This window comes from Camellia sinensis, chromosome 5 (genome assembly GCF_055761805.1).
Source record: "Camellia sinensis isolate YWXY chromosome 5, ASM5576180v1, whole genome shotgun sequence".
NCBI lineage: Eukaryota > Viridiplantae > Streptophyta > Magnoliopsida > Ericales > Theaceae > Camellia > Camellia sinensis.
In genome coordinates this window covers 11,039,787-11,060,935 of record NC_138965.1, presented here as the reverse complement: position 1 = coordinate 11,060,935, position 21,149 = coordinate 11,039,787, and the positions used below count along the sequence as shown (strand labels likewise).

Genomic DNA, 21,149 nt, shown 5'->3' with positions numbered 1-21,149 from the left:
CAGTTCGAGCAAAGGTACAGTCATAAGTCTACCCAGTCTAGTAACATTCTTAAGCAAAGGTATGCGAACATGTACATGAGTCCAAACAGTTTTCATAGCATAGGTAATTGTTAACATAAGGCGTTACGGTGTTGTACATAGTCCGCATCAATTAGTAGATCTCGAAAGACTCATTAACCACAGTCCATACCTGACAGTCCTAATAGTATCACAAGCATGGGAACATATGTATAGGTGTGAGTCTAAAATCAATTAGCATGTGAGCAATCGTTCGCAAATTCATACGCAGTAGTTCATCTTTACAAGTTAACATGGGTTCTTAATTTCAGAAGTCCCACACACAAACAGTTCACGTATATAATTCGAGTTCAAGGGTCCGATCATTTAATGAGGTCCGTCAATATATAACAGTTCAGTCCGAATCATAGCTGTACAGACTTCTCGATTTACAGTCAGTCATAAGGTGTTCCCACGTTCAACAGTTCTAGCACAGTTCAAAAGGTCATGCTTAATAGTTCACATTCAGTTATTGCCATATGATACAAGGACCTAACTCAGTAAACTCTCGTTGGTCACAAGTCCTGACAATTCTCATAGTATAGGGTTCATAATTTCAGTAATTCAGTTGGTTCAGTCAGTATGTTCACAGTCTTTATCGGATTAAGGAATGTACGATTCCCACACAAATGTTCGTATAGGCAATTACACATAATTGAGGTAATACCCGCGTCAGTCATTTCAGTGTTCTGAGCATTCTCTGGAACTAGGGTCTAGATTTAGACTCAATGTCGTTCGGTTGAGTTCGTGGGCAAGATTTAGGCAAGTGTCCTTCCTGTCCTCGTCTAAAGCGAGTTTCCGACAGGCTGTGGCAACGCCCTAATGTTATTTCCCACAATCGGTACAGATTGGTCAAGGCTATTGCCCGAGGTTTTCCATTCGCAGTGGTCATTTTCACTTTCTGTTACTTCCGTTTCATTCTTTCTGATTCGGTCGACGATGTTGATTTGGATATTTCAATGCTGCTACGTTGTCTCAGGCATTAATACTCTATCCAGGGCATCTACATGCTTTGATGGGTTTTAGCACGTCAATTCAGTCAAACACATCTAGGTCACGCCCACCTTCAATTCTTTTCTATTCTTTTGTAGACAGTATCTAACATGTGGGGTGCCTATCAAATTAGCTGGGTAAATTTCACCTCGCATTCGACCACAGTCTTATCACCTTACTCAAGTTGTTCAAACTCAGATACTTCCCTATCTTGAATGCATTGGGGGAAAGTATTTTTTCGAAGAACACTTCACCTATTTTCTCAGTTTCTGAACCCAAGCCTCAGTTTCAGTGGTTCGGTACTTCCCAGAAATTTCGGTGGTTTCAGTTCGTTGGGTTTCTCTATCAGTGTCATCAGTTCATATTCAGTTGGTTCAGGCACATATGTCTGCCTTTATTATCTCAGATTTTCGATTAAGGCTTCAATCATTCATTCTATCCTATTAATCCTCAGATCAGAAGATTCAGTTTCGTTCACAATCCTCGCCCTTTCCCTTGTTTACACACAACAGGGTGATTATCAATCTAGGAGAGGTTCTTACTGACTTCACGTTTTATTTCATATCAGACGTGTGTATGCTTTCAATTCAACTCAGGTACGGTCACATGACCCTTTACTACCACACGTCCATAATTACATAGATTTCATATTCGGTATTAACATAACATGTTATACCACTTAACTTCTTTAAGTATGCATATAGGTTGCGTTCATTTCACCATAGACAGTACGGTAATCATAAGAATAGACAGTTGCATACTTAAACACATTAACACATTTATTCAAATCATGGCCACACCTACTTCTCATGTTCATGCAATGCCCTAATTACTTTCCTAGGACATCTTATAGCTCATTTGGACACGTGTGTGCAGTATAACTCGTGGTTAAGTATCGCTCTGATACCACTCTGTCACGACCCAAACCCGGCCCTATGGGTTTAGCACCGTAACCGGCCAGTAATCCGAGATTACCAAAGGCCTGCAGAACAGTAACACAGTGAAACAGAGTACAGGGCCTGGCGGAAGCCAATACAGTAAATAAACAATGTCCAATGAGCTGTGACAGTCTACACATACAAGTACAATCATTCAGAACAGGGATCTAATCCCTAATAAACGGTACAGTAATAGTCTATACAGTCTATACAGTAAACAAAACAGTTACAGGGACAGACGGGGAATATTAGAACACCCCAAAGCCGAAGCTTGAACGGCTTAGAACCTCACAGTGAGGCACAGTGGTTGGCTGATAAAACAAAAGCTTGCCTGACGCTCCTAGCAGCGGTCCAGTGCCTGAACACCTACATATATATATGAGCAGTGAGCTAAAGCCCAGTGAATAACATAATACGTAAAGAGGTTTAGGATGAATGTCTTTTCAATATTTAAACAGTTCATTGATTCAGTATATCGGTCAGTCGGTTTGTGGCTCATATTGATGCCGTAACAGTCATTTAGAAATCATAGTAATCGTACGTGGCACATCCGTTAGCAGTACTAGTAGCAGTGTCAGTACAGTAGCAGTAACAGTAACAATAACAGTACAAGCAGTACAGTAACAGTAACAGTACAGTAGCAGTACAGTAACAGTAACAGTACAGTAGCGGTACAGTAACAGTAACAGTGCAGTAGCAGTACAGTAACAGTAACAGTACAGTAGCGGTACAGTAACAGTAACAGTACAGTAGCGGTACAGTAACAGTAACAGTGCAGTAGCAGTACAATAACAGTAACAGTACAGTAGCAGTACAGTAACAGTAACAGTACAGTAGCATTTCAGAAAACAGTACAGTTCTTATGGATTCAAGAGGTGTCTCGCACAGACTCTAGAGGTGACTCACTCTGTAGCACTTAGTTCTGTACAGCACTTTGCTCCAAGTTTCACAGATTATAACAGTCATATGTGGTACATCCAGTAGCTAAACAGTACAGTAGGTCTTAATAGACCAGGTCTTAATAGACCAAACAGTGAATGATGGCCATCATATCAGTAAACAGTAGTGGTTCCAACATGGGAACCGACAGAGATCTCTGTAACAGTAACAGTAAGCAGTAGTTGCTAAGGATGCCACAATACAGTTCAGAATATAGGTCATACATTCATTCATTCAGTTAACAGTAACAGTTCAGAAACAGTTCAGTTTAATTGTTCAGAAGACAATCATTTTGAACATATCTTTACACAAATGTTACTCACAGAGTTCTGGGCTATAGTAAGCTAGAGCGTGTCTCCCCAGTCGCCAACCCTACACAGTTAACAGATTGAACACACACTAAGCTACACAGTTGGGAAAGATTAACAACTTAATCCCTAATGCCTCGGCGTGTTCTACATCTATATCCTCAACAAGATGTCTTAAACTAGGCCTAAGAACGCCTAGAATGGGATGAGGATGCAAAGATGCACATTTAAAACATTTTCAGAAAAACAGAGTCCCGCTCGAGCTCAAGTTTCCCCGCTCGAGCGGTCATGCAACAAAGGTCTCCGCTCGAGCGTACATTACTCCGCTCGAGCGGACTGTAAAACAGTGCAAGATGCTGGGAGCTCGAATTCCCCGCTCGAGCGCCACTTTCCCCGCTCGAGCGGGAGACCAAAATCTGGAAAATCCAGATTTGAACTCCAATGCTCAAATCAAGTTCCAATGCATCAAATTCGATCCTTTTGGGCTAATTTTCTAGAAAACACTTCAAAACTCATAGTATAGCATGTTTCAAAGATCAATTTGAGAAATCAAAGCCCAAAGGTAGTTCGATTAAACATGATTTCAAACCAAGGTTCAAGAACAACAACTCAAATGTGACATGCATGGCTTTAATCAACTTCAAAGCTCCAAAGTAAGTTCAAATGAGTCTAAACTTCCAAAAACATGATGAATTCATGATCTACTCTCAAGACATGAACATGCATGTGAGGAATTATGAACTACAACCTCTAAACTTCAAAATACATACATGCATGCAAGCCTTAAGCTTCAATTCAACATTAAGAGGCCAATTCTTGACTCAACTCTTCAATTAACATGGAGCATGCAAGAACTAGTTTGAATACAAGAATGAAAAGATGAAATTCTTACCTAAGTCTTGTACATTAAGTGTAGAAGCTTAAATATGAAATCTATACTTCAATCCCCTTAATTTCCAAGCAAGACCAAGCAAAATGAGATGAAATCCAACTCTCTCCCTTATCTCTCTCTCTAGTCGGCAAGAGCAAGGAATGAGCTGAGCAAAATGTTTGTTTCAAGCATACAAAGGCTCTAACATGTCATAAATAAAAGGCCCACTAACAATGGCAATAAGGTAAATAAGGCAACTATTGTAATTTAACTCATTTTAATCTAATTTAATCATACTTAATCAGTTTTCAGATAATTACATTATAAGATCACATAAATTATGATGATCATGAAACACTAATCGGTTTCTGGTTCGGCCGCCGATAAGGCCTTCAATTCGCACTTTAAACATTAAAACATGAACAGATAGTTCAACAGTCAAACAGATAGACATGCAATTAAACAGATACCGTCGATCGATCAGTTTCAGAATTCAGTCAGTCTCAGTTTAGCAGTAATCAGTGACAGTATCAGTAATCAATGGTCAATCAGTGATCAGTGATGAGAGTTGTTACAGTTGGGACCCATATGTGTTATGTGATGTGTAAGGTTAAGCTCCAGAGCAAATCAATCAGCCGATCACTGTGAGTAATATCTTAACAGAGATATCTGAAATATGTTGTTGTCCAATTGCTTACTTCTATGTAAGTTTTATAAGTTCATTGATCCGATTGGTGGACAATGTTTGCTATACCAAATGAATGGGCCGGAGGCCGTTTTGACAATAATGAATGGATGGGCCAGAGGCTGTTTTGACACGAATGAATGGGTCAGAGGCCGTTTTGACATGAATAAATGGGCTAGAGGTCGTTTTGACGTGAATTAATGGGCCAGAGGCCGTTTCGACATGAATAAATGAATGGGCTAAAGGCCAGTTTGCTACGAATAACAGTTCGACACGAGTAACAATTTGACACGAATAACAGTCTGACACGAATGATAGTTTGACACGAATAACAGTCTGACACGAATGATAGTTCGGCATGAATAACAGTTTAACATGAATGATAGTTTGACACGAATGGCAGCTTGACACGAACGACAGTTTGTCATTTAAATGGGCTAAAGGCCAGTCCGACGTGAACGAAAGTACGAATGGGCCAAAGGCTAGTTTGACCTGAATGATACTAATGAATTGGGCCCGAAGTTGTATGATGTGTTTAGAACCGCAGTTACTTAACCTACATATGTCTATGTATATATGTATTAGTTAGAAATATAAATTAGGCCCAATGTCGTTTGACGTATATTGTTCCAATGTATATCCTTATTTGATATTATTCACTGGGCTTTCGCTCACGCTCATTCACGTGTTTGTAGGTGAGCCAAGAGAGGTCCAGACCCAACCTCAGTGAAGTTTGTATGGAACAACCAAAGTTTTGAAGAGTCAGCCCTTGCGTCTCACGAACGAGACACGTCTTCGCCCTTTTGCCTTTCTGTGTATTTTGTCATGTTGGCGAGGACTTCAGTATACGTCTGTGTATAGTTTTGTTTGGCTGACTTAGATTTGAATGATCCTGTCTGTACAGAACCTTATGCTACTATACTTTCTGTTGTGAGTTATTAACATATGTAAATGTGGAATGTTATGATGTGCATATAAGCACGGCTATATGGATAAAGTTTTAAATTTGCTTCCGTTTGGCCTCTTTACTCTGATGAGTTTTGTCTTATTTGGTTTGAGGCCGTAGGTAATCTCGTGATTACTGACCGGTTATGGCCTTAACCTATAAGGGCGGGTTTGGGTCGTGACAATAAATATGTGTTTGGCATAACTTAAATTATGAAATTATAGCTTATTTGTAATCTATTTTCAGCTTTGGAGGGAAGCAACTCGGGAGATGCTTATGCAAACAGCTTAGGCAGCTGGGTTTGGGGGCTGAAATGACTAAAATGCCCCTTCAAAACTTGAAATATTACGAAATTGCCACTATATAAACCCCCATCTGTTGCCCTACCAAGCTTCTCTCTCTCACACCTCTGCTCTCCTTTTTTGGTTTCCTCTTTAGCGACGACGACAAGAACTCCGCCACATCTGGAAGATCGAACTCCTTTCCTCCCTATTTTCCGTTGATCTGCACTAAAAATGTAAGATTTCATACCCTTTGTTTGTTATATATACATATATATATACACACGCATCCAGTTTGTCTCTTTCTCCCTGTCTCTATCTCTCTTTCCCTTCTCTCTCTGATTTTTGGGTGATCTATTCCATGTTCAAAATCAACCAACCAAGCTACAAACCCTAATCTTCGAGGCTTGTGACAATATTTAATTTTTGTTTTGTTTAATTTCTGTTTGGTTGGCCACAATATTTCTGTTTAATTTTTGTTTGGTTGGCAAACAAGGCTTGCGAAAGGCTTTGTATTCACACTTTTCTTAACTTAAGGCTTGTGATATGATCAAAATTTACTTGGATGAAATATTGAAATGCTAAATAAGATCCTAATGACTGAAATCTTGAAATGCTAGTATATAAACAAAATAAAATAAATCGAATAAAGAAATGGTAAAACACTAGTACTATGTTTTTGCTTAAGGTTACGTCATCAAATACGAGTTCAGGTTATTAAGTGCCATGGAAAGAGTTGCTCAATATGTTATTTAAGTGAGTCTGTTGCTGAATTTCCAAGATATTTAATTTCTGAGACTCAATTCACAACTTTATTTATCAAAGAGAGAGAGAGAGAGACTCTGTCAACAAGTTCTAGTGAAGAGCTGGTGACCTTTGATAATCTAGATGCTCTGAAACACTTTTAATGCCATGTTATTATTGTTCCATTTAAAGAGACTTCAGTTACCATATTATTTGTTCTTCAAATGCATTTTTCCTTTGTTTAAAAGTTCAGTTGAAGGGAAAATCTTTAAGAGAATGATATTTTTTGAGGTTTGTTGGTTTGATTGATTGTCTAATGTTACTATAGGTTTCTTTGATTCCGATAATGCTCCTCTGTGGTTGATTTTTCAGTTTGATTTGACTTTATTATTGTTGTTTAACTAGTTTCTCCTTTAAGTACTTTTGTTTGAGTTGTGATTGTTGCTTTAGTTCACTGCAGAAAATTTCTGACATCACAAACAAGGTAAATTTAAGTCTTAGATTGCATCCTTAAATAGTCTAATACAAGTCTTGTTGGTAAACAATTTGACTTTGATGAGACACTTCCTCACACAGAGAAAGCATTATAATTTTTTTCAAGTAGGCCAAATGCCAATTGTGGATGGCTATATTTTCTAATTTGTGTTTATTGTGTTTTGTTTTTTGATTGTTGCCTATATATCAATTAAATTGGCTTAGTGAACCTTTGATAGATTGAAACTAAAACTGAGCGACACTATTTCTTTTGCAATAGAATTGCTTCGAGTGATGTCACTTGGCTGGGCAAGTAGTAAAAGTTTAAAGACATGTATGAGGATTTTTGGAGACTACTTTGTAATTTATTTCTGTGGAGCTTTACAGAGAACCTAGCTTAGATGATGTAGTGCACCCTTACTTACAGTAAGGCATTTAGGTCTCTTGATAGAGAGGAATTTGGATATATGGCATTTACATTGTAGTGCCAATTTGCAAGTTCTTTTTTTTATTATTCACTTTGGCTATGTTTTCATATAAGAATCTTGCTAATAAAGAGTTTATAATTATGTGAGTTGACTTGGGTTATGATTTTCATTCATTAAGGTTAAGTAAAAAGTATAATAAAAAACTGGGTTGTGATATTCATTGATTGAGGTTAGGTAAAAAGTATAATAAAAAACTTATAGTTGCTTATAGAACTCTGAAAAAATTTATAAAAAAAATGGGTTGTTAATGTGTTTTTGGACTTGTGCTGTTATCAAATCTGAAATCCAACCACTACTTTGGACTTGTGCTGTTATCATAACCCAATCTGCTAGCTTGCTGGATAACAACATTGATTGATATAATAGCTTGGTACCTGTTAATGGTGCTGCATGTTTTTGGACTTAGCATCAACATGGATTGTCCTGAGGCTTATTAGGGATGGTTTTGAAGCCTCTCTCTGTAGAACTTCCTGGCTTGCTACCATTGGTCGCCCTTCAGGTTTCTTTCTCTCTCTCATCTCTCTCTCTACAGATTTTGGTAAGGACCCATTTCTGATATGTGTGTGTTGTGTTGTGTTGTGTTGTGTTGTGTTCATGAAGTATAAATAAGAAGAGGAAATGTTATGTATCTTATAATTAAAAAAAATGAATTTTAATTTTTTAAATTATAATTGAAAAAAAAGAAAAAATATCATAATTAAATATAATATGAGGTATAATTAAAAAAATTATGAGTAAGGGTTAGGCTTCTCTTCTGAACTCAATGTTAAAAAAAAAATGACATTTTTATTGCAATGACATTTTTTGTTTTCTTGTGAACCCAATATTAAAAAAAATAAAAAAATCAAAGTAACGGAAAAATGTACCAAATTAGGTACTAATTATATCAGCTTCCATTAATGAAATAACTTTTTCAAAATTTAGAGCGAAGAAAATGACAAATTTATAATTTTTATATTCATAAGAGAAAACAATAATTACACAATAAAAAGTTATTTTATAATTTATTTATCAAATACTACTCTATTGCTTAAATTTATAACCCCTACACTAAATAAGTTATCAATTCATATTTACAGTTATAAATTATAATCTATTAAGTTATAATCTATAATTAATTTCCCATAGTTGTAGCAAACGGGGGCTTGCAGGGTTAATGCTGAAAAGAAAAAACAAACGCCCCCAAAACTCCCTGCAACAAAGTTGCCAGGAGCTCAATCTGCCCGTCAGTGAGGCAAGGCTTTGGGTCACCGGCCACTCTTTCTCTCTCTCTTCTCTCTCTTTCTACGCATATATATATGTATGTATATTATTGGTAAATTGATTTGGGACTTTCGTATATGCAAATCGATTGAGATTTTGAGAGTTTTTGTGGGTTGTTCAATGCAGTTTTGATCGGTGGGAGAGAGATTTATTCAATGGCCAAGAATTCGAGACCAAGAAAATTATCTGTGTACCTTTACATTCCCAACATCATTGGTGGGTTTCCAGTTTACTCTCTTCTTCTTTACCAGTTAGGGCACAGCATTGTGTTTTAAGATTGCTATTTTTCTCTTCCCTTTCAAAATTGGTATTGATTGCATAACACTACAGTATAGCATTGCCATTTGATTTTGTATTATGTGTCCATAAATTCATTTCACGGGTATGCAACAAATTATATAGAATCATTTCATGGGTATGCTTATATGGGTATGCAACAAATTAAATGTAATTCTATTCTTGTTGCTATTCTGCAAATATATTATTACTTGTATATTCGGTTTGCATCTTGCCACTTTTGGGTTATTAATGCTTAGATGGGTAGGTATATCACATTTTCATGTCAAGTCATGCTCAAGCCATATCCTAATTTCTTTAAAAGCTTTCAGTAGCAGCTCGAGGTTTCTAGAGGCGTCAAACCAAACATTAAAATGAGTCTTTGGAAAATTGGGGCTTTCGACAATAATATAATTTTTTGAATTTTTTTTATAAGGTCTTAGGCAACCGCCTAAGTAGCCTAATAGTTAAGCCAACTCTGAAGGCTTTATTTGATATATGAACCACTCCAATGGACAAACTCAGGTTTAAGCATACATTTGAGTGAAAGCTTTACTAATGACAGAGGTAAATTTGAGAGCCACAAAAAATAGCCTTGAAAATTTGAGTAAACATTTGAGTCTTTGAGTGAAAATTCGAGTAAAACTTAGTTTTGATATAAGTTTGGGTTATGGAGTGGAGAGTGTTTTTGAGTGATTTTCATCCAAATTTAAATTTGTTATGGGTTTCAGCCAAGGATTGGAGATGCCCTTTATATGGGAATGCATGATTCATTAGAATTATTTTCTATGGTTGGTTACTCACATATTATATTCTTCCATTTGCTTCATTTAATTCTTTTATACTTCTATGTGTATGCAGGATACATAAGAGTTCTTATGAACTGCTTTGCCTTCTACATTTGCTTTTCAGACAAAAAGCTTTTCTCGGTTCTCTATTTTGTTAGGTGATAACATATTTTATTTGTTTATGTATTATGTATTATTTTTTGTTCATAATGGTTTTTGTAGCCCCTAATTGTGTGTAGAGGTTAAAGTGTTGAATGCTTTAATGTGTGGTTTCAGCTTTGTCTGTGATGCCTTGGATGGTTGGTTTGCTCGCAAATTCAATCAAGGTACGAATTTGAATTCGTTAGTTCTATCAGGATCAGCTATACGTTACTTCAGTGTCTAGTCCCAATTAGATGGGATAACTTCCTGATAATACGAGTTGCAAACGCTGGGTTTCTTTATTTACATAAGATGCATGGCTTGAAGCAAAACAGGAATGACTAGTTACTTTATATATGAAATGGAGCACTAAAACTATTTATTATCTATACGACTCTAAAATTTTTGCTCCAATAATTTTATTTGCTTGTTTCTTTCCCCTCCCCTCATTCTAATGCCTATGTTTTAGAATGGACTATGTGATCTCTTCCTCTGTGTGTGTCCTTCCTGAAACCTAATGTACTCAATACACATTTTAGTTATTGATAAGCAGTAGAAGAGTTTTTCTCTAGAAATCTTAGTAAATTAACAGAAATTTTCTTGTTTTAGAGAATTTGAAGTTGTTACTGAAATGACTGTCAGCTGGACTATACATCTTGTTTGATAGCAAGGTTGCATACTATTGCTGAACTGCTATAATTTAGGGTTTTTTTTGCAATTTCATAAATATTAATGGGTAATTTGATTTACATTTCCCCCTTTCTCCTCTTATTTCCAGTTTCGACCTTTGGAGCAGTTTTGGACATGGTTACAGATAGGTAATCTTCTATAAAACTCCCCCCCCCCCCCCCCCCCCCCAAACAACACACACAAACACAAAAAAAAAAAAAAAAAAAAAAGAAGAAGAAGAAAAAAAAGGGGACAATTTTCCTTCATCATCTTCTGTAGTGTTTTTATTATAAATATCCTCAATTATTCCATTTTCTAGTTTGACTGTTTTGATCACAATGTCTTGTGTTTCAGGATTAGCACTACTTGTCTACTGGTAATTCTCTCCCAAATATATAGGTAGAATTTACTCTACCCTGTTTTTGTAGTAACTGCACCTTGATTTATTATGTGTTTTTGAGGTTGTCTACGTGATATTTTCCAGGCCTGGCCTAGTTTTCTTGTCATTGCTTGCTTTGGATATTGCCAGCCATTGGTTGCAGATGTACAGGTATTTTGACATATGAGTTTATATTTTTCATGTTATATTGTATATCTGAATAAGCTTGAATGGATCTGGCAATTTGATGTTACAAGTCTATTTTCGAGAGAACTTCTGATGAATCATTATTTTTTTCCCCCTTCCCCACTTCTTCATTGCAGTACTTTCTTGGTAGGCAAAGTGAGTCATAAAGATGTAAAAGACAGTACTAATTGGCTATTCAAGGCATACTACGGCAATCGGATATTTATGTGCTACTGTTGTGTTGCTTGTGAGGTGAATGTTTCTTTGGATTACCTTTATGGTTAAGACAATTCTTTCATGTCTATGCTATTTTCTCTTAGTCTGAGTGGCTTTGCTCTGCAGGTTCTTTACATTATTCTATTTCTTCTTGCGAAGAACCAGAATGAGAATCTGAAAAATGTGAGGCTTCATTTGGTTGAGTGTGTTAATGTTTCTGCGTGAATGTTGTGACTTGTGAGGATTTACCCGGGTTATTTGGTTTTATTCTGTTGTTTTAGGTTATAATGGATGCTACAAAACAGAACTCAGTTCTTTCTGTTCTACTTGTTTTACTTGTGGTTGGATGGGCTATCAAGCAAGCAGTAAATGTTATACAGGTAAAAAGTGCTGCTTTACTTAACCTACCTAATTAAATGTATCACATATTAGTTTAAATTCCTACAATAGGCTGATGTGAGCTTAATTTTTCATGTTATATTTTGTATATAAATTTGTAAGTTTGTATTCATATGTTAGATTTGTGCATATGCTTTTGATGCTTGTTTATGTCAAGATTCTTTGTAATAAACATTTGCTAGTGACTGTTGTAAGTATTAAGGAATGTAACCAAACCAAACTAAGCCTTAAGTCCTATCTACATGAATCCTTCTTCTTCACTTGACTCTATCAACGGCTATTTGGTTAGTCAAATTAAGGAGATTCATATCTCTATTTATTACTCCTACCCAGTCACGAATATGCTTATTCTTAACTCTGTCTTTTCTAGTCTTGCCATACATATACCTTAGTATTTTCATCTCAGTAACACTCATCTTATCTACATGTTATTTCTTAGTTGGCTAACATTCTGTCCCATACAACATCCCTGATCTAATAGCCATTCTATAGAACTTTTCTTTTAGTCTAGTGTTTAAGTCACCCCGCCTTAATTCTATGGGCCATATCCATTCCAATCTCCCCAGCTGTTGTGATAATCGATCATAAATAATAAAAATATGCACTCTTAGGTAGTTCTTAGTTTTCAATCTTCACTTCTCATCTGTTTCTATTGTTACTGTTACTACAATTACACTTCATGTGCTCTGTCTTAGTTCTGCCTATCTAAAATTGTTTAGATTCAAGTACTTCTCTCCCAAGTCTCAAACTTAATGTTAACTCATTCTTTAGTCTCATTCACTAATACGATATCATCTGCAAAAAGTATACATCATGGCACATTATCCTGAATATTTCTCATCAACTTATCCATAGCTAAAGCAAAAATATAAGGACTTAAGGTTGATCCGTGGTGTAACCCTACAATAATTGAAAATTCACTTGTCTCTTCAGCAGGCGATCTAATAGTGGTCACCACACCTTCATACATGTCCCTAATCACATCAATGTAACCTTTTGTCACCCATTTCTTCTCTAACACCCACAATATTATATCTCAAGGCACTTTATCATATACTTTCTCAAGATCGATGAAAACAATATGAGTGTCTCTTTTCTTTTCTTTACACTTTTCTATTACTCTCCTCAAAAGATAGATCGCTTCTATTGTTGACCTATAGGCATAAATCCAAATTGATTCTTTGACATCTCTGTTATATCTCGCAATCAACGTTCCATCACTCTCTCCCACACTTTTATTATAAGACACATCAGCTTAATTCCTCTATAGTTGCAATTCTGGGCATCTCCTTTATTCTTATAGCTTGTCACTAAAATACTCTTCCTCCACTCCTCTGGCATTTTCCTAGTCAACAAAATCTTGTTAAATAACCTAGTCAACCAAGCAACGCTATTTTTACCCAAATATTTCCAAGCTTCAATAGGGATATCAAGCCTTATTTGATTTCATATTCTTAGTGTGCAATCTCCACTTCAAAGTTCTTAATCTTGCGATAGATCCTATAGTCTTGATTTTCCTTATTACTGGCTACTTCCTCCCCTTTTGACCTTCCCCTATGTTCCTTATTTAACAACTTCTCAAAATAGTTCTTCCACTTCTCCTTAATCTCTTCATCTTTCACCAACACCTTAAAGTCCTCACTTTTGATACACTTAACTTGATTAAAATCTCTTGTTTTCCTCTCTTATCTTAACAAGTTTGTATATTTTTCTCTCTCTCTCTCCGTACTATCTAGTTTAGTGTATAGATCATCATAAGCTTTCGAGTTAGTTTCTCTCACTACTTTTTTGACCTCCTTATTAGCCAATCTGTAGCTCTTAAGATTTTCCTTCGTTCTATTGTCACCTTTTAAAGCATTTTTTTTTTCGTTTTTACTACCGTTTGAATCTCCTCCCCCCGCTAGGGATAGCAATTTAAACCCGGCCCGACGGGGACCCGACCTCCCGACCCCGATTTGATTGGTTTTTTCCCGAAAAATATCCCCAACGGGGAGGGGATGGTATTCAAAAATTAATCCCCGATCAGTTTCGGGCCGGGGACGGGGATAAGTGTCTCAGCCCCGTACTCGGCCCGGCCCCGGCCCCGTCCCCGTTCCCCGGCCCCGTTTCTCCGATATAAAATTACTATTCTATCCGTATATATATATATATATATCAAACCCTAAAACACATAACCTCTCATCTCACCTCTCTGTCTCTCTCCCCGCCGAGCTCCCTCGTCTCCCTGCTGATCTCGCCGATCTCCCTCCTCCTCTCTCTCTCCCCGCCGATCTCCCTTCTCTACCCGCAGATCTCTCGCCGATCTCCCTCTTCCTCTTCCTCAGTTCGACCGGCGAACGAGACCCTCCCTCATCTCCAAACACTGTCGCAACCACAACCCTAAGAGGCTGGCCACGGCGGCTCTGTTTGGGCTCCCCGCCGATCTCCCTCCTCCTCTCTCTCTCCCCGCCGATGTCATGCTTGTGTTTGTTCTTGACCTCTCTCTCTCTCTCTCTCTCTCTCTCTCTCTGTGAATGTTTCTGATTTTTTATTTTTTATTTTTTGCATCTGATTTCCCATCTGTACGATTTGTTGGGTTTTGGATCTGTATTAATTTTTTCGATCTGTGCAATCTGTGAATGTTGTTGTTGATGATGAAAATCTATGTTTCAGATCTGTGAATGTTTCAGATCTATGTATGGGTGCGATTTGTGTGAATGTTTCAGATCTATGTTGAATTTTTTTTTTTTTTTTTTTTTGACCGGGGAATCTTCGGGGTCGGGGATCCCCGATCCCCGTTAGGGGGCGGGGGCGGGGGCGGGGGTGGGGGTGGTAATAGGCTCCCCGTCGGGTATCGGGGCCGGGGAAATTTTGACCATCGGGGATCGGGGACAGGGAGTGTGATCCCCGGCCCCGCCCCGCCCCGCCCCGTTGCCATTCCTATCCCCTGCCACCAAGTTTCCTTAGAGTTGGGTCCCTTTCCTTTTGACTCTCCAAGAACTTCCCTTGAAATTCTCCTCATATAATTGGCCATCGATAATTGGCCATCGAGTTCCACATAGTGTTAGCATCATCTTCCAAGTCCCAGGTACTTTCTTTATCCATTATATTCTTAAATATTTATAGTTTGTCTCATTTGGGTCCCACCATCTTGTCCTACGACGCCCACTATTCTTCCTAACTTGGTATTGTCCTTTAAAGCATAAATCTAGTACCAAAATCTTATGTTGAGACGTTAGACTCTCTCCAAGAATCACCTTATAGTTGCTGCATTTTAGATAGTCCATTTTTTTTTACTAAAAAGTAATCTATTTAGCTTCTAATTGACACACTCTTAAAGGTTATCAAATACTTCTCTCTCTTCTTATGCATAGTATTGGCCACCACCATGTCAGAATTCAACGCAAAATCTAAAATATTCTCTCCAGCCTCATTTCTATCAACAAAACTGTAAACAAACTGATGTATTATTATTGATTGTATTTGATTGATATTGATTGTTGTCATATTACAATTACAAGGATTCCTATTATATAGGAGTGTGTTTGGGAGTAGGTGGAGAGTAGGTGAAGTGGAGGTGGTAGTGGTGTAGTGGGTTAGGTTTAGTGGAGTAGGTGAGGTGGTAGTGGTGGTAGGTTTATGGTAAATTCTAACAGCCCCCCGCAAACTCAAGGAGGATAGAAACTAACCAACTTGAGTTTGAAGAGAGGAACAAAACAAGAAAATACATAAAAATAAAAAAGGATAGGAGACACTGAATGGTCGTGTCAGACCGTTGGTGAAGACACTGTATGGGGTGTCATAACGTTGTAGAGGACACTGTATGGTGGTGTCATAACGGTGTAGAGGACACTGGATGGCGGTGTCAGACCGATGTAGAAGACAGTTTATGGGGTCATGTCGGACCGTTGTAGAAGACAGTTTATGGGGTCATGTCGGACCGTTGTAGAAACTAACCGGAATCAATGTCGGGACAGTTTACAGAGTCTTGTCGGACCCATAAAGGAGCTAACCGGAATCAATGTCGGGACAGTTTACAGAGTCTTGTCGGACCCATAAAGGAGCTAACCGGAATCAATGTCGGGACAATTTACTGAGTCTTGTCGGACCCTTAAAAAGTCGCACCCTCAAAAGGTGTGCCCAATCTTTCAAAAGGCGTGCCATCAAAAGGCGTGCCCAATCCATAAAAAGGCGTGCCATCAAAAGGCGTGCCCAATCCATCAAAAGGTGTGCCGGACATGATGGCGAGGCACGTGGGCGCCTTGGCTTGCGTGCCCGTTTGTCGGCTGGTGGTAAGAGGCGCGCGATGCGCGTGGCTGCCTCGGCTATAAGACAGAGGCTGAGGCTGAGGCAAAAAACCTGCGAGAGATATTCTGAGAGAGATTTCTGAGAGAAATTCTGTAACACTCTGTTTTCTGAGAGAGAATTCTGAGAGAGATACTGTGTAACACTCTGGTGCCTAGAAAATGGCTTCATCGTCTTCCCGCGGGCTACTCACCCTCTTTCCCGACCTCAACGAGTCAACGAGAGAGAGAACTGGTGCGGTGGCACTGGAAACTCAACCAAGCGCCCCGGAGTTTGCTCCGTTGAACTTTCCGATGCGGTCGGTGGAGCAAAGAATGGCAGTGCAGTCAGATGTGGAGGCCAATCAGTATACTTTGAAGGCATGTGTGGAAAGCATGACGGCGGTCACAAATTTGTCGAACCGGCTGCAGAGTAGGACAAATGAGGTGCAGCATGTAAACGCCCAACTGGCTCTGCTCCAACGCATGTATAAGGATGCGCGAGCAGAGATAAGCGTGCTGAAAGCAGAAAATAAGGAGCTGAAGCGGAAGGCCACTGTGATGTTCCGATTTGGAGGGCCGCCATATGCTGCAGTGGAAGAGTATGGGGGAGTGAACGTGCTGGGCGGCGTGGAAAACTCAGATGCAGCACCGTCAAGGACTGTCCAAGACGGAGGCAAGAAGAAGAGACCCGCAGCAGAGTAGAGAAGAAAACCCCACTGTGGGTGTGGGTATTTTTTTTTTTTTTTTTTTTTTTTGTTTTTTTTTAGTGTTGTTGTAAAATGGTGATCGGGGTGAGCCCAAACATGAATAAAATAAGGTTTGTGTGCAGTTCTTCCGCTTCTTCATTCGTTTTTTTTTTTTTTTTTTTTTTTTTTTTTTTTTTTTTTTTTTTTTTTTAAAACAAATAGAGAGAATTGTATTATTGATTGATCTATATTACAAATGGTGAGTGGCTCATTATGGGTCCGGCGAAGGACTCGGCGGCGGCGATGGTCACCTCGCCGAAGAAGGAGTCGGGTGTTGTCAAACCAGAAGATGATCGTGAGGACACGACAGCGACAAAGCGAATCAAACAATCCCAGAGATTGCAGTCCACGGGAAGAAAAATTTCAGATAGATCTGATGGCTCCATCTCCTCAGTCGAGATCGTCGCCGGAAAGGGAAGCCAAGGTCAATTTTGTGGTGACGGCGTCGGAGCATAAACCGGCTGGACCTGAAGTAGCTGCCGAGGTAAGACCGATGATGAGGAAGGATGAGGAGGACGACTAGGAGGCATCGACGGTGGGTGTCTGACCACGTGTAAGTGGTGTTGTTGTACACCACAGAAGGACAGTCCCCATACACGGTAGCAGCTCTTTCTAGTAAGTCCAAGGGAGTTAGAGGACTAGAGTGTGCGGTCCGGCGGGCGGCCAAGGCGAGGTTGCCGCCCGCCGGTGAAGCGAAAAAAAAAAACTAAATTCTTAACCTTGCTCTGATACCATAAAAACAAACTGATGTATTATTATTGATTGTATTTGATTGATATTGATTGTTGTCATATTACAATTACAAGGATTCCTATTATATAGGAGTGTGTTTGGGAGTAGGTGGAGAGTAGGTGAAGTGGAGGTGGTAGTGGTGTAGTGGGTTAGGTGAGGTGGTAGTGGTGGTAGGTTTATGGTAAATTCTAACAAAAACCATATCTACCATGCGTCTTCTCATAACCTAGTTTATCTATTCCTATATGGCCGTTGAAATCTCCACTTATAATTAGGTTTTCTCCAACGGGTATCTCCTATAATACCTCTTCCATTTGGTCTAAAAAATCTCTTAGCCTGATCATCTAATCCTTACTTGGGGGGTGTATGCACTAATAACATTTAGGCCTCGTTTGGGAACAGGCTAATTTAGTAACTTTTTGGCTATTTGGTTAAAATATGAGCTAAAAAAACTAGTATGTTTGGGATGACTTTTTGAATTTCTACGAAAAGATGTGCAAAAAGTAGAGAGAAAAGAAAAACTTTACTTTTTGGTATGAGGAGTTGGCTTTTTGGCTTGTTAGTAACTTTTTGGCTTTTTGGCTAAATCGGCTAGTCCCCAAACAAGGCCTTACTATATTTTTTTCAATAACTAGTTTAACTAATATAATCCTATCGCCTTTCCTAATGACCGCAACTACATTTCCTACAAAACCCTTGGTAAAATGTTAAGAAGTTAGGTTAAGCACAACTGGGCATTCGATACTTCTCCATAAGCTCGAACGGCATACCCCTCCCTCTAGAAACCTAGAGGTACAACCCATGTTAACAGAAAATACTGAAATATGGTGTACTTTCATTCCAAAATGATTAATTTAGCGATCCAAAGCAATTGATAATTTTTTTATTTTTTTTTTTTCAAATAATATTTTCTTAAGGTTTCCTTGGGAGTAAAAAATATCAAATATAATGAACTGAATCTAAGGTGAGTAAACTTTTGACATGACAAAATTGTAAAAAATGGGTCATAATGCTAATAAAAATGTGTTACTATATGATTAATTTGGAAAATAACTTACATTTTATTAGATTTCTAATTGTCGAAAAAAAAAAAAAATTACTCTAAACTAGAAGTACCTTGAATTCTTATAGTGCAAACCATATAAGTATACCCCTATTGTACCACAATTTACATACAATCTAGAGCATGTAACATACTACTTTCCCATTTCTATTCCACGTACTGAAACGATCTACGTTCCAAGTAACATAGGATACGACCACTTGAACTAGGCTCAAATTCTTAGTGCCTAATAATTGGTTGATAATAAAGAACACACTTTCTTGTGTAGAATATTGTTTCTTCATAGGCTTTTTGATTCTAATAACACTTAATAAATTTTTTCATTAATTTATCAAAAAAAAAAAAGAAAAAAAAAATCATTAAAACTTTGACTAATCATATGCTTTTATCTAATTTTCTACCATTCGTTTGTTTTTTTTTTGGTTTTTTGGTTTTTTGTTTTTAATTTTTAGACTGGGTTGTGAATTTCCAGAATGGCTGTGATTTTGGTTGGGTAAGAGCTTGGTTCAGCATTAATAGTAGCCAACGTAGGAGATGTGTCATCTAAATTGCCATATCTTGAAACACGGAGTAACAAACTCTTACAGTGATGCATCCGACACTATCAGCCGATGTAGGGGATGCATGTGATAATCTAAAATAACCTTTTATTTTATCTTAGTTCCTCATGATTATGGTATGGGGAGTCTCATTAAGAATTTACTTAGGTTGTGTTTGGATCATAGATTTAGATAGGAATTTGGAAAAAAAAAAGTAAAATGTGAATGAAATATTTTTCTCTATTTCTCTCGTCTTTTTCTTTCCCGTTCTGAATCTCTATTCAAATCCATGATCCAAAAACAACATTAGTCACTAAATCCTTATGAGTCCATTATACTTAAAAAATGATAATGTCATAATATCATTCTACATTAATAGAGACTTGGGTTCACAAAAACTGGTCTAATTGTTAGGTGTTCTTTTTATGATGATGATTGTTGTTACAATTTTCAAGTGAACTTCACAAGTTGATTTTTCATGATTGATTCAAGACAGGATAGAGAAGATTTGTTTGGGATTATAGTCATATTTGGTGAATTTGGTGTGGACAAGTCATTCTTTTCTGGATTCTTATTTCCACTGTATTGTATCATAACTGTAGTTACTTTGACTGAGTTAACTTGGAACTCCTTTTATGGTTCTCAGATAAAGACAGCAGCAGATGCGTGCGTGGATTATGACATCAACAAAAAGCAGAAGCCATAATATTGAAAAAGAAAATGTCCCCACGGCAATGTTGCTTCCACAAAGATGCAGACTGTTTTATCATCCTGATTGCATTGAGTTGTCATCTGGTTAAACAGAGAACATGCTTCAAGCAGTGTCTGTGTCCCTCAGTTTTATGGTTCGTGACTAAATGGTTTTGACTTGCTACAGGAAGGAAGAGATTTAACTCTGTATGGTTTTTTGTATAAGTCACAATGGGAGTGTGGTTTTGTGTTTCTTTTTTAAAGCCTAGGTCATTTGGCACTAGAAGGGCCATTGTACATTGTCTCATAGACAGTATGAAGATGGTTTATCATTTAATTTGTGTTGCTTTGGATTCCGGATAAGAATTAGTTGCTTCTATCTCTCCGGCTTACAATTTTAAGGTTTTTTTGGGGACAAATTCAAGGGTGTTGATTCATTATGTAATAGTGTTCTATTTGTCCTCTTTTTTAACTTCTATTAGTTGCTTCTATCTCTCTGGCTTACAATTTTAAGGGTTTTTTTGGGACAAATCTGAGGGCTATTGATTCTTTGTGTAATAGTGTGCTATTGGTCTTCTTTTTGAGCTTCTTCCGTTTTTAACCCCCTTTTTAATCCTTTGAAATTGGGTTTGTTTCTTGAATTTAATTAGGGGTTTAGAAAGTGAAAGTTGAAGGAAGGAAATATGAATGGAATATAAATCAGCTTGCTTGTTTATGGCTTTTCAAAAATATTTTTTTAGAAAATTCTACTTTCTTATTTTTTTTATTTTATTTTTTTTAATTTTTTTTTACTGAATTTTTTAATATTTTAAATATATATATATATATATATATTTATTTATTTATTTATTTTTAGACATAACATAAGTACACATAATTTTGAAAAAAATCTTTTAAAAATTTACTAAATATATAAAATATATATATATATATAAATATGATAATTTAGTATATTTTTTGTATTTTTATGTATTTATTAATTTTTTAAAATATTTTTTTACAAATTTTTTATTTTTTAGATACATCTAAGTAAAGATCATCTAAAAAAATAAAAAAAAAATACTAAAAATTTT

General features: G+C 37.3%; 1 protein-coding gene across 2 annotated transcripts; it reads left to right on the top strand.

Moving 5' to 3' along the window:
- The first annotated feature begins 7,735 nt into the window (after positions 1-7,735).
- On the top strand, positions 7,736-20,413 carry LOC114260298 (CDP-diacylglycerol--inositol 3-phosphatidyltransferase 1). 2 transcript variants are annotated; one of them, XM_082868252.1, is made up of 11 exons: positions 7,736-9,024; positions 9,114-9,203; positions 10,125-10,209; positions 10,328-10,377; positions 10,971-11,010; positions 11,216-11,260; positions 11,346-11,411; positions 11,564-11,678; positions 11,769-11,825; positions 11,924-12,022; positions 20,033-20,413. In XM_082868252.1, the coding sequence occupies exons 2-11, from the start codon at positions 9,143-9,145 to the stop codon at positions 20,090-20,092; spliced, it is 678 nt and encodes a 225-aa protein (XP_082724378.1). In that variant the 5' UTR covers positions 7,736-9,024; positions 9,114-9,142; the 3' UTR covers positions 20,093-20,413. The 2 variants fall into 2 exon arrangements, with proteins under 2 accessions (XP_082724378.1, XP_082724377.1); XM_082868251.1 differs by having other exon boundaries at positions 7,740-8,958.
- The last annotated feature ends 736 nt before the right edge of the window (positions 20,414-21,149 follow it).